At 34.8% G+C, this 18,440-nt stretch overlaps 1 protein-coding gene across 1 annotated transcript in view; it reads left to right on the top strand.

Moving 5' to 3' along the window:
• Positions 1–18,440, top strand: part of LOC113497386 (gamma-aminobutyric acid type B receptor subunit 2) — a 58,433-nt gene that overhangs the window by 19,099 nt on the left and 20,894 nt on the right. The window contains exons 2-4 of the mRNA XM_026876929.1: positions 11,994–12,178; positions 13,661–13,804; positions 18,138–18,250. Of these exons, the coding sequence (XP_026732730.1) occupies positions 11,994–12,178; positions 13,661–13,804; positions 18,138–18,250 (442 nt within the window). The remainder of the gene's footprint in view (positions 1–11,993; positions 12,179–13,660; positions 13,805–18,137; positions 18,251–18,440) is intronic.

Raw genomic sequence — 18,440 nt, 5'->3', positions numbered from 1 at the left:
ATGGTAACCCGTTGTGTGTGCTCTGATCTTGTTTAGTTGTGGTGGAAAATAGGGAAATTGGAATACTGGATTGGCAAAAAGTTTGGAAAGATTTTTTTAAATTGTTAGATTAAATGGAAGAAACCAAATGCTTATGAGAATTTGCAATAGTTCTGAAAATTAAAACTTTACTTGTGTGTGTATTTAATGAGTATTAAAATGTATTTCTTTCGTGACTCCAGACTATAAGGAAAATCTCGCAAATTTTGCAATAAATTGCTTCGAGCTAAAACTAGATTTTCTTACATATCTTCCTAAATATACCGTCAATAAAGACAACACTCAATTTTAGCGACATTGCTACAGTTTTTCCCCATTTCCAATAGTTTCATTACCTTTGTACAATCATTGAAAAGTTTTTACATTCGAATAGTAATTAAACGCGACGTCACTTCGAAAGTAACGTAATATACCGCTCAGAGCGACGTCAAAGACATAGACACTTACAAAGAGACTTTAAAGAAAAACTGCTCACTTCGCCGAAGCGAGATAGAGCTCTACACCGCGCATAGTCCCATCTCTCTCCCACACCTTGCATAGTCCTAACTAATGATGTTATAGTACAGGTACTGAAGTGCAAGTCTTTAATTGATTTTCGAGGACTACTCTGGTCCGAGCGTTACAGACAATCAATATTGTGACTTGTTACTTGCTAATTAAAGAACTTTTTGCTTCAACTTTAATCTTAGCGTTCTTCTGATGTTTTTAGTTCATTATTTTTGAAAGGGAATTTAATGCGATGTCGGCGAGTATAGGTGCGAACAATGTTTTGATTTGAAATGGTTCTGTATTTACGTACTGTTGTAAAGTTGTGTAGTCTTTATCCCTTTTTATTTTAGTAAACTATTATTTCGTGAATTATCTAACGATTAATACCTTTCTTCTTGGCTTCCAAAAATACTAAACCAAACTGATTTAATATAATAAATGTATTTTCCAATCCATCGCTCTAAACAAAAATCTGCTAGTGAATTGGAACACTTAATTTTTTGTAGGATCTCCAACAAAGAATTCACTTATTGAAAAAAATTTTTTTTTATCTTAAAAAAAATGACTACCATCCATACAAATACAACGAGAACTAAAAGTAGTCGCAATTAGTGTTTATAAAGTATTTAATACAAAATGGCATAAAAGATAGAAATTACCTATTTAACCACACCGGTAGTTAGTAACACAGCACCCTCACGTGGCTATTATGTCGGCTGTTACATGTGAAGTCGTGTGTGAGCTATCAGATGCATGTGCGTTGAGCCGCGAAGCCTCCGTGATACCAGAACTAACCTGAAATAGAGCCTCTACTGACGGTTAATAAAGGAAATGACAAACGATTGGAGTGTATAATTACTGTATTCATGGACTGTTTAAAACTAGTTTAATATTTATATTTCAGTGCGCTTTAATTTGAGCCCTGACCCCAGTATGTTTGCAGACACTCGGTTATTTTTTCCCATTTTCACTCCCTTAACTTTAGACGACTCAAAAGATTTTTATCAAACATGTCTCAAAATCAAAATCAAAAAGTTTATATTCCAAATAGGCCATTTCTCAGGCACTTTTAAAACGTTACATTACTGACTCTAGTTGCACGGTTCCAAAGTGTCATTCTTATGGAGAAGAACCGGCAAGAAACTCCATAAGTTACTCTTTTCAAAATAAAATGTTACAGTAGCATTTTACATTTTATTAAAATGAATGTCTGCAAAAACAACGTAAATTAGCAAAACAAGTATCAAATAGCAAAATGTTAATGATTTTCTATAAAAACTGACGTTTAAGAACACTATCGAAGTAACTTTTGCATTAACCCTAATCAATATGAAAAAAGCTACAGAACCTAATCTAACACTGTCAAAAAGATATCCCCATCTGTCTTCTAAAAATAGGATGTCAAAACAGAGTCAGTCCAAAGTCAAGGACGGAATTTGTGAACAATAAAGGATAATGTTCCACCTTTCCAGGATTCCGCACGTAAGTACAGACGGGAACAAAAGTCTATGAACACAATTTTACCTGCATAGACGAGTGGTTATGGTTACCGCGTCAAATCTACTGAGCGCGTCGTTTGGGGTCGATCCCCGCGTAGGATAGACGTTTATGTGATCCATGCGAATGCTTGACCTGAGTCTACTTAAATTATTATAAACACCCCCGCGGCACAATATAAAAAAAATAAGCCTTGTGTCTTGTGTGTGGAAAAAAAATATATGCCTTAAATGGTTGCAGCTGCATTATAACTTTTATAACGAGGTCTCATAAAATTACAGCAGTATAATTCCAAAAACACAAAACCTCTCTTAAAACCGGTAAAATTTTCAGAAACTAATTATTTCTTCAATTTCCTTCTCTATTTGATTTTCCTCATCGACTTTTGTTCCCGATCGTACTAGATTTTTACACGCATCGTGAGTATTACACGAATAGAATATAGATTCGACGATATTTTGCAACTGAAAGAACCGTTTGATCAGACCCACATTACAATTTGTACCTGATAAATCGCGAAATTGGTTTTTATTAAAGACTTGGATATTTCCACGTAAAATGTAAAATTTATTAGATAGAATAAAGTTTGTCAATGATTGCCGTGTATCTGACATGAAGTAACAATTTGGTCACAAAAAAACTGTTAAAGATTTTATTGAAGGAAACAAACGAATAACATCATTTATCACATACTCGTAGTATCAGGAACTGAATTTCAATTTTTGTATAAATTCTCCGGAATATTATTATTTGATATAACTTTTTAATTAAGCGTAATTTGTTTACAGTTTTATAAATATTCTAAGAAATAAACAATTTGTATGTATGTATTTTTTCCCACGTTTTTTTAAACTCACTTTCTTGTTTGTTTGTTTGTCGTTCCGGTTTGCAACTCAATTTTGAAACACTTCCCGATAAACTAGCGGGCTGAAAATTTCAGGTTAGCTATAAGAACTGGCAAAATTTGACATTTAAAAACGTGGGTTAGATTTTTTTAAATCTATATATTTTTTTATACCCTTACATCCAATTTCCTAGGTGAGGTCCGCCTGAAAAATATTTTCATCACAATTTGAAAGCTAGAATAAAAAAGTCCTGAAGCCTTTTCGTCAAGCGCCATGTTGTGACGTCATCCAAATTCCGTCAACCGCTGTTTTCATTTTGAACTTTCAAACTTTATATTTCGATAGGGGCTTCAAATTCTGGTACCGGTTTGGTTGAAATTGGTCCCTTAATTAAAATTGTAAACAAGTATGGAAATATTGTAATACTAATTGAATTATTTAGTTATTTAAGAATAAAATGTTTCGAATAAAATAAAAAGCTTGGTATTTCTAGTTTTATAGGGTTTATTACAAATTGTTAGATTTGCCGCAAAAGGCCCAAAGGGCTCCTCTGTCTATCCGTTTGACCATCCGCAGTTTTCCATGCTGTATCAAATAAACCATAATAGAAAGCTGATACGAAGGCAATAAGATGGGTAATCGTCTTTTTTAAATTTGCTTTTCTTAATTGCTAGTCCGACTTGCGTTTCAGCCGTATTTTAAATTGTCCGGTGTAGCCGTCAGAGCCGACCATTTTATTTTTGTCTCCACTCTGACTTTTAATATCCTATCAAATTAGTTAATAAATAAAATAAACTTTCTCAGTCAAAAAAACATTCCAAATATCCCTTAAAACTCAAACAAACATTTGTCAATCTAAACAAGAGAGAACAAAAACCAAGTCAAGCATTACCCCGAAACCCACAAAACAATTTATTTTTGAAATTCACCGTTAACCCTCTAATGAATTGACCTTAATCCAACCCTCATTTAGCTGAAACATTACCATTAACAATGGTCGCATCGACCCTCGACCCACGAACGGCATCTAATACCGCTCTCCGTATGTTACTTACCTTTGTCGAGGCTAAGAATACTGAATAATCAATGACGGGTTACTTTGTAAGGCAGTATTTTTAAATCTGAATGAGACAGGTCATTTTTAGGGTTCCTGTCTCAAGGGGCAAAAACAAAGAAAATGCTTTTTTCTTTACCGGAGTCCGACTCGCACTTGACCGGTTTCATTAAAATACTAGCCGTCGACAGTCATCGATCCCATGCCAATATAAAATCGGGATAGAATCTATCCTATGTGCTAGTCATGGTTGTAAACTATCTGTGTTCCAAGTTTCATCTAAATCCATTCAGTGATTTTTGCGTGAAAGAGGAACAAAACATCCATACATACGAAATACAAGCATATAACCTTTCGCGTTTATAATATTAACTAACAAGCAGGTGTAGACGCATATTACCTTAATAATACTACAATAGCACTACGATAATGCTACGACGGTGCTACGATGTGCTACGGTAATTCCTGTTAATCGCAGTATTATAAGCACAGCTCACAATAATAGAACCCTTGCATTGAAAGCCTTGCTTTGTGTTCCTGTATTTGCTTAATGCTTGTTCTTAATCACAGGTAAACCGTTTAAGTACTTAGAAAAGGCACTTAAACCTTTAGGAAATATAATAACAAAGCCTGGGAGTACTTGTAGAGACATGTCAAACGAAACCAAACACTACACGTTTGTTCCGTTCTGTTAATCTAATTTAATTAAATCGATTCGAGCCCTCAAAAGAATACAATAAATAAAGTATTAAAAAAGGGATATCACAGTTAATTCCATTGATAATATTATATAAATATTATTCATTCATTACTTAGCCCATGAATCCAGCATCAGCAAATTTTAGAACGGAGCAAATTCGGAAAATCTTTCCCAAATCCCTGCTCTGCCTTACAACAAAATGTAGGCAGACATTCAAAAACTTTTAAGGAAATTAACTTTTTAAGCGATCTCTACAATGTCTGAGAGGATGAAACGATTTATTAGGTTTATGAGAAAGGCCCAGGATTTACGAGTGCCCAATAAAATTGCAATCTTAGAATTTATTGCAGTTTTAATAGGAAATAGTAAGCGAAGCTGGGACCATAATATTTCTGAATGTTAATTTTGTCTCCCTATTAATTGAAATACCGCGCGGCCTTCCAATTTATTGCGCTGTAAAGCACTTTACACTCAAATTGAAGTAGTCTTGTTTGTACGCATTTAATTTCCTATTTTATTACCACGGCAACGGCAGTTATTTAGAAAGGCGTTAAACGTATTTAACCTGTTGACGCTTTTAGTATAATCAATCAAAATATTTCATCACGATTTAATATCGAAAATGTTTTACTGTACTTCACATTAATTAATTAATTTACTTCTACTTTCTGGACTCTTCTGCAAATTAGGTAGAAAGGACCGAAATTTACGAAGCACAAAAGGACCATTCGAAGTAAGATTACTTTCGTCGGAGACGTCAAAAACTTGAGCTATTATCCCGTATTAAGAAGTTCTCAGGACTTTTAAAGAATGTAATTTCGACAACTAGAAAATTTTTACTTCAGTCAAGCGAAAGAAAAATGCGATTACCTCCTAATTATCCCACGCGAGACCTTTGAAAGTTTTGCAAATCAATTCCCTGAAGAGACTCTCTTTAAAGTTATTAGGTGATAGTTGAAAGTATTTTTAACGCATCATTAATCGTTCTGTAGAGCGAATGATTTCCTTTAATATCAGAAATACTACATAAAGATTAAATTATAATAACTACAAAACAAATCCAGTTTTAAAGATATTCTGATCTATTCTGTTTCTAAAATTCTATTGCCTTTACCAACACTTGAATCAATACAAATATATTTCTGAACTATGCAACCAAACATATGCATTACTTACCTTACCTACCTTATTACCACGATACTTAGCTCCAAAGCAAAAATATAAATAAATAGAACCCAAAGTAAGTTGCTGAAGCACTTGTGTTATGGAATTCAGATACAAAGAAGGTACCGCAAACACCCAGACCCGAGACAATGTAGAAATGTGAATTTTTACATTGACTCGACCGGGGATCGAACCCGGGACCTCAGAGCTAGCGACACCTTGAAACCGGTGCGTACGCCACTCGACCACGAAGGTCGTCAGAATATGCCAAAAAGCTTTTGTTAGCGGCAAGTCTTGTTGGCAATCCTGATCTTTCATGGAAGTCTGATAATATCTACTCATACATAATACATCATCATTGGCCTAGCCTTTTCCCAACTATGTTGGGGTCGGCTACCAGTCCAACCGGTTTCAGCTAAGGACCAGTGTTTTACAAGGAGCGACTGCCTATCTGACCTCCTCAACTCAGTTACCTGGGCAACACGACACCCCTTGGTTAGATTGGCTGTCAGACTTTTTCAGCTTCTGACTACCTGTAACGACTGTCAGAGATGTAGGAATAACAGCCGGGACCCACAATTTAACGTGCCTTCCGAAACACGGAGGAACTCGTTATGATAAAGATGGTCACCCATCCACGGACCAACCGCGTCAAGCATAGCTTAACCTGTGATCGAATAGATCGAATACATGCAGTTATAGTTTAGCCACGAGCTCCTATACGATAATACATATAATATGGAAAGCGACCACGATATTCAAGCATTAGCTAAAGACCTCTTACCTTTTTTAGAACCTGTTTAATCGCACGGCTTTCGTTTATCCGTCGAGCCTTTCATCCGAGAACATCCATAAATTATTCCTTTCTAAAAGAGATTTAAATGCGTCCAGTACAATAGAAATTGTGTCTGCGGTCCTTAGGAATATAACCATAAAAATACGCATACCATAAAGCGAAATAGCGTGATGATCTTTTAATATCCAACGTCATATATTCACATTTTGGTCCTTATGTCCGCTTGTGAATTTTGTCATACCGTCTAAACTGACAGTGCCTTTTGATAAATACTCTCTTTAGTTTTTCTCTATTCTTATAAAGTAGATGCTGTAATATTATGTTCACTTATTTAAGGTAAATAGTCTAAATTGAGTATTCATTTAATGCATTTGTAAAAATAGTAAACTCTTAACAGATACTTAACGAACATACAGATAGACTGACAGCCTTAAAAAAGGGTTCCGCTTTTTACCCTTTTAAACGTTCATTAATCAATACATCTCTTGGTACCTAAAGAAATTTTATCTTATGCTCATTATTTCTGTATAGAAACAAGCTTTACAATAACATTAACAATCTGACATAATTCTCATTAAGAAGGAGATATTTCGAATATTAAATCGTGGCTTAAGGAATAAGAAACCGTCGGTACGTGCAGCTGTAATCAAAGCTAACCTCAGATAACTCAGCTTATTAGACAAGAGCCTGACAGCGGTTTGTTTCTTCCGGAATGCGCGTGAGGCAAGGGACAAGCAGGCGAAAAAGTTTTATTTTATATTAATTAGACTTTCTAGGGTTTCACAACCTGTTTATAATCCTGTTACTAACAACCCGATGTTGTCCATCAGTTTACCACAAGGCTGTGTATCGTGAACCAAAGTTGAATTAAGTTACTGTAATTTGTTTTCCAAAAATGTCGTACCTACCGCAAAAGTCAGATAAAAAAATAATAATTCATTTATTCGGCCTAAAAAAAACATATTTCAAAATCAACTGAGATGAATAATAAACACTCGCATTGTAAAACTAGTTTACAGATATTGTTGTAAAATGAAAAGGTTCCAATTAAATAAAATATAAAATAAATATTTAAAAGGGATTTGATTCGAACATGGCGGCGGCACAGCTCGTTATTTCTCTTTCAAGCTCTCGACAAAAATACGTGCTGGTTTTACTAAATAGTTGTGCATTTTCATTCGACATTTATGTTATTATAAACTTGGATTATATGGACAATGAAGTTGGAACAAGTTTTTATGCTGGCAAATGTAAATGTTGTAGATACCTAGCTATGTACTTGAGTACGTGGTAGCAAGTTTAAACCGCTGCAACTTCTTATTTTATACGTGTTACACAAAGGGGAAGTTTGAAAGTGGCACCGGTTACAGAGAAACTACGTGGTAACCGGCTGTCATGGTATGGGCATGTTATGCGGAGGAATGAAAATCATGTGCTAAGGAAGGCGTTAAGCATGGATGTGGATGGATATAGGGGAAGAGGACGACCAAAGAAACGATGAATGGATTGTGTGAAAGACGATATATGGCCTATGTCCAGCCGTGGACGCATGATACTTACAGCCAAGGAGATAAGAAACTATCAAGGTCAGAGCATCAACATCTCTCGATTGTTCATAGAAGAAAAACGATACTCAAATACTACCACAATATAGTTATAATAATAATACAATTCAGGCAATCGCTTCAAATACGACAGAACCCTGATATACATTTTCAAAATAATCTTATTCTATAAGAGAATAGAACCATCACACGAATAGGAGAAAACTTTATTCTTTATTCCTTTCCAATTTCAATATCTAAACGGCAACAGTATTACCTTTGCAGTATACACTTGGTAGCCCATTGAAATATCCGACTTCAGTATGCCTTGGTATTGAATAGAAAATTGGATACAACGTCTTCAAATGCTTTGGTTAAGGTGAAATTGTATTATTTCTTTTCCCTTGCTATTCTAATTTGTTTAAAAAAAAAACGGACGATTTGATATAAATCATTGAGGATTAAGTAGGAAAAATGGTCCTTATCGGTCAAAAGGACCAATTTTACTAGTGAGCCCGAAAAAGAAGAGTCATGTTCCAGGGCGCATTTTGGGTATGTTAATATTATACTCCGCTGTAAATTCTAAATTAATATACAAATATTGTGTCTGATGCAACTTCAAGATATTTTCGTCGCCCCGAACTACAAATTTTAAAAGAAAAAAATCCTTCCTGCTGACCAAAGCACACAGGGCAGCGTGTTGGTGACCAGTTATGGTTAAAATTGGCTTGCCTTAGCTACTGCTCATTCTCCCACATTTTTTTTGTTTCCTTAATCACCTTTTATTAATGGTGTTGTGGTGCAATAGGCTGTATTAATTGATTAAAGAAACTGATACACAAAGGAATTACCTTTCGGATAGTAGCGATTTTAAATTATTTTATCAACATAATACTTTTTTCCACTTTGATGTATACCTAAAGTAACACGTACATATGTAGATATGTGTAGGTGCGCGACGAACTGCACAAAAGCGGATTGTCAACAGTCAGCGCATCAGGCATTTGTCGGATTAGCGAGATAGTCTGAGCCCGCATGCCTGCATGTCGGATCTGATAGATTACGGACGATGCTGTACTGGTGCTATGATACAATGTCGGATAACGAAACGCTGTTGACTCCATTTTGTTATGTGACACCATTTTTTCATGGTCCTCATGTACAGTTATCACATATACATTATATATGTGATAACTACATATATATATATTTTACATAAGTGGTGGTATACTTTGTCGGGAAATAGTTTGTTGGTGGCTCTACTTTTAGTTTTAAGTATTTATAGATTTTTTATAGAAATTGGTAAGCAATAATATGTGTGAGTCTTGTTAAACCACGGGTAGATGCATGACCTTAAGATGGCCTTAAACAAATTCTCACAGAAAGATTCTTAGATAAGAATTTGACGATATCAACTTGATAAGAAAAACAAGACGAAAATAGATTCCGAAACTCTACCAAGTTTTATCAAACCCTTTTGGAAAGACAAACAGCATTGGTTGAAATAAATTGATTGTTAACCAATTATGTTTATTTGTGCACCCAAAATAATTCCACAGTTGGGGTGAACGTTATATAACTACTAAGATAAACTACATGTTTAGAGATTTTGCTGTCATAAACAAGGGGAGAAATCAACAGAACAATGTTATCAAAACACATCATTCAATAATAATAGGGGAAGTTATAATAAAACCATTAAATACATACTATAAAGGAAGTCAAAATCGGAAATTTTGCGATATTTCTGACACAATTACATTTGTCTTCGTAAACATTACTTTGACTGTTCTATCGACTAATTTTAGTAATATGGCTGTCAGTATTTGTGTAGTTTCCTCATTACCCCTTATAAAAACAATGTAAAGGTTGGGAAAAGGTCTAAACGTGGGATTTATTGAGTCACGGACTACGCCGACGGCAAAGGGTTGTTGCTTGTCACGTAATCGAAGTTAGGAGCTGAGGACCTGTGTTGACCCAAACTGTGGTTCTGTGTAAGTAATTATATAATTAGAATATTGTTGTGAAGTTTTACAAATAGTTTAGAAATTAGGTGTATTATCTTAGTTCGCTGAAATTTATGTGAATAGTTTTTCACGTTCAAATTTCAGAATTGAATCAAAGTAGAGTAGAGTAAAAACCTGTTAAGTGTATGTCGGACTCGCGACGCTGAGGGTTTCTAAAAATATGCGGCAACAAAAATACATGTGAGAATATCAACTGTCTAGTTATAGCGGTTCATAAGGTACAGCCTGGTTACAGACAGACGGACTGATAGCGATGTCTCACTAACAGAGTTCCAGTTTTACCAACTAGGTACCAACTATGTACTGCAAAAAGTTCCAAAATGTGAAGTGAAAACTATCAAAACATATTAAGTTAGAAAGCAACAACAAGAATTCAATTTGTAATCATTCCTTTTTCTTAGCTTTCTTTTATTCAATGGTGAATTCCTATTTTCCAGATTTTTTAACGGTATACATTTTCCCGAAGGTAAAATTGAGCTGTCTGTGTTTTTGAATTGAAACAGGTGGCGGCGCCGTCTCGCACCGCTGGCATTACATGTACCTGACGTTTTTGTAACGACTGTCCATACATACGTAGGTATTGGAGATGAGTTATTTTTCTGAAACTGTGATTAATTTTCGATAAAAAATGTATAGAATTGCAGACACTTGAAACGGTAATATTAATGACTCTTATTTTGCTGTTTCAACATGTTATTGTAATGGTGAAGAACCGGCAGATAAATCCACAAACCCAAGCTACTGCTTAAAAAATGTTTAAGAAAATTTGCCTGACACATAAAGAAAAGCTGACATAGAATTTTAGTTCAACTATTTTTTATTTATTTTCCAATCCAAACCAATCCTCATATAGGTACTTTTAACCAATATTATTAAGCCATAAGGTATATTTCAAGCTTTCGCCAGATACAAAAAAAAATCAAAAACAGTAAAATATAAAATCTAAATCTGACACGCAGATATTAACGTTTAAATAGAAACAGCCTCCCACAGATAAATAAGAATACTTTCAGTGGCGTGCCACAGAGCAATTACTTACGAAAAACAAAACACATTCATATTTAATACAATTAATGCCTACCCTCCAACCCACACAGTAATAAGTAATACATACCCATGTTAATCAGGGCCACCCCACTTACAGCAAGACTGTTGTGAAAGCGAGAGAGCACTCAACACAATGTAGAGCGACGTCTCGCTTTAATAACTGTTGTCTAACTTCAGGAGATGTTGGTGGGTATTTTGTCTTTCAGCAGAGCTTAAAACGGAAAACCTTTTTAACAGTATGTTTTTCTTTGTTATGACAGTGCTATGTGTTGTTTTTAGGGATTCATGCTAAAAAACGCGACCCTATCCATCACCCGGCTGTAGGTACAGCTGCTGTAGTTATCACAAAAAAATATTAAAAATAAAGATGGATGTTGTTACAACATCATTTTTATGGTAGGTGACCAAGACATTTGAGAGTGGGTGAACATAAAATTATTTGTCAGTATCCTTTTCATTTATTTTAGGTATATTTTGACGAAAATTATGAAAAGCTGGCTAATCAGAACTGTTGAAACAGGGAAAACTTTCACGCCTTTACAACTTACAAATTACGTAGTAGCAGAAATCATAGAATTCAATATCATAATATTAAATTGTTCTAAAAATAGAACCTTGAATCATAATTATTATTTTTAAAACAAACTCTAATTTATTATCCACATAAAGAAGTACAACACACCATGTTTAAATTTGCCAAAACGTCCCGGTAGCTATTCAATTTAAATCAAGCCAATTCATATGCAATATACCATCTAGACCACCTCTAAAACTGTTTTCTTCTCCCACAGATTTACCTAAAACCAAGTCAAACCGTATCGTCTCCATCCTGGGTCTGTTCGAGCTGTCGGTGGGTGACTTGCCGCGAGCTGACGGTGTGTCGGAGCTGGCTGCTGCCAAACTCGCTGTGGACCACGTCAACAAGAGAGGTCTACTACCTGGATATAAGTTGCATCTCATCACTAACGATACTAAGGTAGGATAACTTTATCGGATATTTATTTAGAGGTTTTTGCTCAAATTAGGTATTCAGTATATTCACCCAGAAGAACTTATTATAAAAGAAGGCAATGTTGCTTCCGTGATACTTCTCTTTAAAGAACAATATACAGAAAAGTAACATACCAAAATTGTCAATTACTAAAGAATGTTTTTTAATGAGTCTCCCGCGCCTAAGATATCCAGTCTTGTCTTGTCTTGGACAAGCACTGGTGGATCAAACAAAGGACTTCATGTGGGGATTCGTCGATTACAGTGGGTTTCAATCATTCGACGACCCGTGATCTCTTGAAAAGTTATTTTCAAACCGAATTTCCCTAGTTTTTGTACCATACCAGAAAGGGGTTATAAAAATATTACAAATAAAATGTCGATTGAAGTATATGTAAAGTATGTAAACCCTCAGCATGTGACGAGAAAACTCATTAAAAACAAGATAGTTTCAAGAAACAGGAACTACTACACATAAGTATTCTGAACACGTTTCACGCGCAAAACTAAAGTTGGACAAGAGAGACAGTTATCTGATTACCATAACACCTGTTGCCGCGGCTTTGCCTGTGTTACAGGGTTTCAATAAAGTTTAAAAGTGTTTATTTTATATCGTACAATTTGTTTGTTTTTTAATGAAGATGTGAAAATAGTTTTAAAGATTTCATTTAAAAGTTAAATACTGGGCTCTTTTTTGAGTATACATTTTATGCAAGTAATTATTCATGTTTAAAGCGTAATTATATGAGTCGTTGCAACTACTTTATCTAAGTACAAAAAAAAATATTTCGTTTATAACCGAAAATCGGTTATAAACGAAAGATTGAAATGAAACTCCAAGGCAATAACTTAACTTAAATCTGAACGGAACAACATAATCAAGAATACCCTTTGCATGTACAGTTTTATAAAATGTTATTGTCTCACCTTGAATTGACAGTTAATATTTAAACAAGACAGCTGAAGTCAAAACACGTCTTATAAACAAGAAAGTTCAAGACGTGACTCGTAGCTGCGTAGCGGCTGCAAACGACAACATAACTTGCGTAGCGGTGCTACGTCGTAGCAACGTAGTCTTTATACGCTATTAACACAATCTGTGTTAAATTATTTTACTGAGGTTATAAAGTTTGTGCTCGTATAATTTTGTATTATATGAGCAAACAGATATAAGATGATTATTAGTGGATGTTATACGGAAGACAATATTACTCCAACAATATTTAAAATTGACAGCACTATAAACATTATTCGTTGCATACATAAGCTTTTAAGACATAATAAGATAGTAAAGAAGTTATTCCTGAAACATAATATTATTTGAACTCCGCTAGGATTGTGTTCATTTATAATTCGCTCTGACTTTTATATGTACCTATACTCTTTTCTCACTCTTAAATTAGTTTTCCTTCAGCTCTCGCTGTTTGGTAATATCTAAAGTAGATATAAATGTAAAGCCTTTTTCCAGTGTGACCCTGGCGTGGGTGTGGACCGGTTCTTCCACGCGCTGTACACGGAGCGAGAGTCACGCATGGTGATGCTGCTCGGCACCGCCTGCTCCGAGGTTACCGAGAGCATCGCCAAGATCGTGCCCTACTGGAATATTGTGCAGGTTAGATGATGGCAAGGTTGAAGATGGCTGATTTTTGCCCAATTCAAAATCATTTTTTTTTTCAAATAGGCCGTTTTTCAGCCACTTTTGAAACGTTATATTACTGACCCTAGTTGCACGGTTCCAAAGAGTCAATCTTATGGAGAAGAACCGGCACTCCATAAAATGGATGTGTCCATGGGGACCGTAAAAAATCAAAGACGATCTATCATTTTTGTCTTCGACTGCAGGCAATTAAAAACTGTTGAGCAGGAGAGAATTAAAAAACAAGAAATTTTCTTCTTTTTCGAAAGTTCTTTGGAAAATTTTGAACGCCCTCAATGAATAAATCTTTTTCGTTTTAATAATGTTAAAGATACGTAACCGTTAGACTATCTTAATTCGAGGAAGTGAGACAGTAAATAAACGGGTTGAAAATTAAACTTATAAAATTAATTAACTTAAAACTGACCATTAGTGTAACGAGTTCTACCGGATTATACAACGTTGAACAGAGTCCCGTTATATTTTGAGTATCACTTTTATGCATTGAAATAACAACATTCTAGCTTTCATTTATTCTGTCAGTTTTTAGCAAGGACACGGAATCCTGTTACGACTCCACTGTCAGTTTGTCTGTATATCACCCGGCTATTTTATGCGATAAAGCTTGGCTATTCATGAATTCTGGACAATTGAAATTTTCCGATATTACAACAAGTAATATAAGTAAACATTGAGGTTAAGCATCGTTTGTGTTTCCGTAGCCTATTCGTAGTGACGTCACGATTCCACAACGACAAAATTCAAATTTTGAGGTCTCATAGTAAACGGGCGCAACTGACTCGACCGCTCCATTCTTATTTTAAACGGATATGAATTCTATTTACGGTGAGCGTGCGGCGGACGTCAAACAAATTGTAACTCTTCCCGCGCAAGAGTTTACTGAATTTTAAATCTTATTGTGTACGCGAGTGAAGGAATGAAAGGAAACGTACATTTATTTTGTGCAAAGCTAACGGGAAGGATAAAAGATTTTATGATTGTTGTATAAAGATTTTATGTTACGATTCGCTCTGATGATGTTAATTATTGAGTCGATAATTTGATATAATATTAAAATGAATGCTGTCATAGTAACTCAAGTGCCTTATTAATGAGTGGGGCATATAAACTGAATCGATCATTATTTTCAGGTATTTTCAGGTACAATAAAAAGAAAACAAATAATAATTCCAGTACCAATAATTCCTAAGTACTACTGTGCAATAATAATACTAATTACAAATATGTATATCAATGATTTCTAGGTTTTAAAAGATTTATAAATAATTGAGTACTTTAAGACTCATAACCTAATTACTGAAATGTGTATATTAATATCAGACTTAGTTGATCACTGACTTTCCTCCTCTCTCCTAATATTTTCGTGCCTTTTATACATTTTGGAGCGAAATAAAGTATTGATGAGATTTGAGTTCCTAATCTGCACGCCTTAGTACAATATACTCATATATTACAATCATGTTTGATGAAATAAATAAATGAAACCACTTCTCCCGCAAAACTGTTTACAAAACGTTTTATGTTCACATGATGTACGCGTTCGTTAATATATCCTCATCTTAATAAGCTGTTATTAAACAAAGCCTGAAATGTTTAATGAGGTATATTACTACTGTTGTGGTGATCTCGTATTATCATATTATATCGTTAAAATAAAATGTGCACAGTTTGATCAAAAACTTACGACCTTTCAAATTCTATTTGGTTTTCATAAATACGTCCCTGACATAAACTCAGACAATAAATGGGACACCTTCCTGTATTATTACATTAGATATATGCTACATTGGCTACCGTGACTGCAATAAGACGAATTAATTTCATTTTCTGTGGACCGTAATTCCTTAATATTCTGAACATTTGTACCCAACGATAGTTTGGCTAAGCCGGTATCTTGCACATAAGGTAGTTTGATGAAACTATTGCGGACTTATGAGATAACAAATGAACTGTACGAATGTATTGTGGTCTAAAAGAGTTACTTGCAATCTTGATTGCTGACAAACTTTCGGTAGTTTCACGTTAAGAGATGAAAGATCTTTTGCAAATTTATTACTTTTACTAATTTCAAAATATCCTCGTAACTTCTTTTATTTTACTAAGTGTTTTAACAGATATCAGTGTTAGCCAAATTATTAATAAATTTTTAAAACATAAACCTACTAGAAAACCGAATGGTTCTAAATACAAAAAAAAATAGTTCAGCATGCAAGAATTTTTCTTTGCAGAATAGGCGGCTCTTGGTATAAGTTGTTTATTTCCACGGAAAACATCGGTTATCATCTAACTCCATCTAATAAATCCTTTAACACTATCAAACAACGAAATCTAAATCCCAGTTATCAAAATCCACGTTCCTCAAATGAGTCACGAACTAGCTGTAACCACTTTAAGCCGGTATAAACCAGTTCAATGCCGTCCGATCCGGTACTTACCTGCCCGCTACCGGCGTCATACTAACTCAAGCTATAACAAACGACCGTAGCCTAGATAGACAACTCGATTTCGGTTCTATAGGAAACATTGGAGACTTTAACCCTTAGCAATCTAAAAGCAACCTTAGGATGTAGGGATTAAGGTTGGAAATTGAAGGGATTGAAGTTGGTTGATTTGTGGATGATGTAAATTCAATATTTGAATTTAGAACTGCGTTTGTTTTGGTTGTAATTGTGTTAGGACGAAGTGAGCTCAATGAAATGTTGAAAGGAATATTCAATGGGTTTACATTATTGAACGCTGAGAGGTTATTTTTGGAAGTACAAAAGTATAATCACTTATTCAATCACATTTACTTTTTCATCACGATCGATTCATCACGATATGCGACGGGGTAGGTATTTAGATAGAATAGCTTTTTAACGCATTGGACATATGTGAGAAACTTTTAGTGTCGCGAGTGCAATGCGCACTAGACGAGTTTTTTCTAAACAAGAATCCTCTTTTCTACTACACTTGTAAATCCTGACAGACTTTTTGTATTGCATATTATGTGTAGGGAGAGAATATAAATAGTTATTCTAAAAGTGTGTCAACCCTAGCTGAAGATTATCAATCATTGTAGTTAATTTCACACATCGGTTGCTATTCATTGTTATGTTATGTAGCGATTATTAATGATCGCAGCTTAATTAGCTTGTTATAACTACAATAAACGTATGTGTGCATGCGTTAAGGTTTAACCTTTGGTATTTAGGACCTTATCTAAAAATATTATTTGAATAACTTTCTTGAACAATCATTACTTGTTTAATATTTACTTACGCGTATTCATCGGAAGTCTGGAGTCGCGAGTCGAGACTACAAGTTTGACTCGCGACCTCACCGCTGCGTCAGCTTATGATAGCCATCCCGATAAATACGCGTGTGTAAACCGTTATTAAATAAAGAATAACTAAAGAAAAGGCGTCAAATACATGTTAACATTGTTATATTATTATAACAGTCTCTGTATTTTTCCTTTAAATTCAATGCTATTTAACCTCAAAGAAAATAAAAAATAAAACTATTTAGGTTTTTATACATTTTTGAAATACTTTGTTGACTCAACTTATTCGAATGTTTGACTCAAAAGAATCGTAGTTGTAGTTCTAACTGGATTTATCCCTAGAGTTGAGTCTAACATTTATTTGTCGCGAGACTGACAAACAATTGTTCTTCAAAGTTACCGATGTTACGTGCCCCCGACGAATAAACTGTGTTTCAAAGTTTTCGGTTCAACTTGTAAAGATTGAAGAGTAAACGGGCACTCGAGATTTGAATAAATTCTTTGTTTTGGACAAAAATGGAATGTAATATTATATGCACAACTTTTAAAAATCAAGTCTTTTTAGATAAATTACACCTAGACACAAAACAAATGATTATGCTCCTCACACAATCATTTTTCCATGGTAGGATTCTAATTCACGACCTCCGGTATAACAGTCAGCACCAATAAACACTAGGCCAAAAGCCCAATTTAAATTAAATATGATAGTTTTCCGTTTAAATTCAATCAATGTTAAAGGAAAACAACTTTTAAACGGTCGCTACTAACGCTAACGCTATTAACTGGCAAAGAAAAGGACATCCTTTTCTTTGCCAGTTAAAAAATAAAATAACTGTACAAAGATAAATTTCAAAGTAGGTATTTACATATTGACTGCCAAGAAACCAAATATGCATTATTCAACGGTATCCTTTACGACGTTAACAAAAAACAACATACCTATTATCTGCTCCATAATTCCATATTTTCACGATCAATCTATTCAGGCTTTCAACAATTCACCTTCTCCTTACACTACAGGTGTCGTTCGGGTCGACATCCCCAGCGCTGAGTGACCGCACCGAGTTCCCGCTGTTCTGCCGCACCGTGGCGCCAGACTCCTCGCACAACCCCGCCAGGATCGCCTTCATCAGGTCAGTCTATACAGCTATATCAGTAACTAGCTGTTGCCCGCGACTTCGTCTGCGTGGTTAGAAGATATAATTTAGGAATTTTTGAACGGAAGCCCTCAAAGATAAATAATTTTCCCTGTTTTTTCCACATTTTTCATTGTATCTTGCGCAACTAAGCATTTCGAAAAAGCCTGAAAAAGGCACACTTGAG

The sequence above is a fragment of the Trichoplusia ni genome, chromosome 9, assembly GCF_003590095.1.
Source record: "Trichoplusia ni isolate ovarian cell line Hi5 chromosome 9, tn1, whole genome shotgun sequence".
NCBI classification, from domain to species: Eukaryota; Metazoa; Arthropoda; class Insecta; order Lepidoptera; family Noctuidae; genus Trichoplusia; species Trichoplusia ni.
The sequence above is the reverse complement of the archived record's forward strand: the minus strand, read 5'-3'. Positions and strand labels throughout refer to the sequence as shown.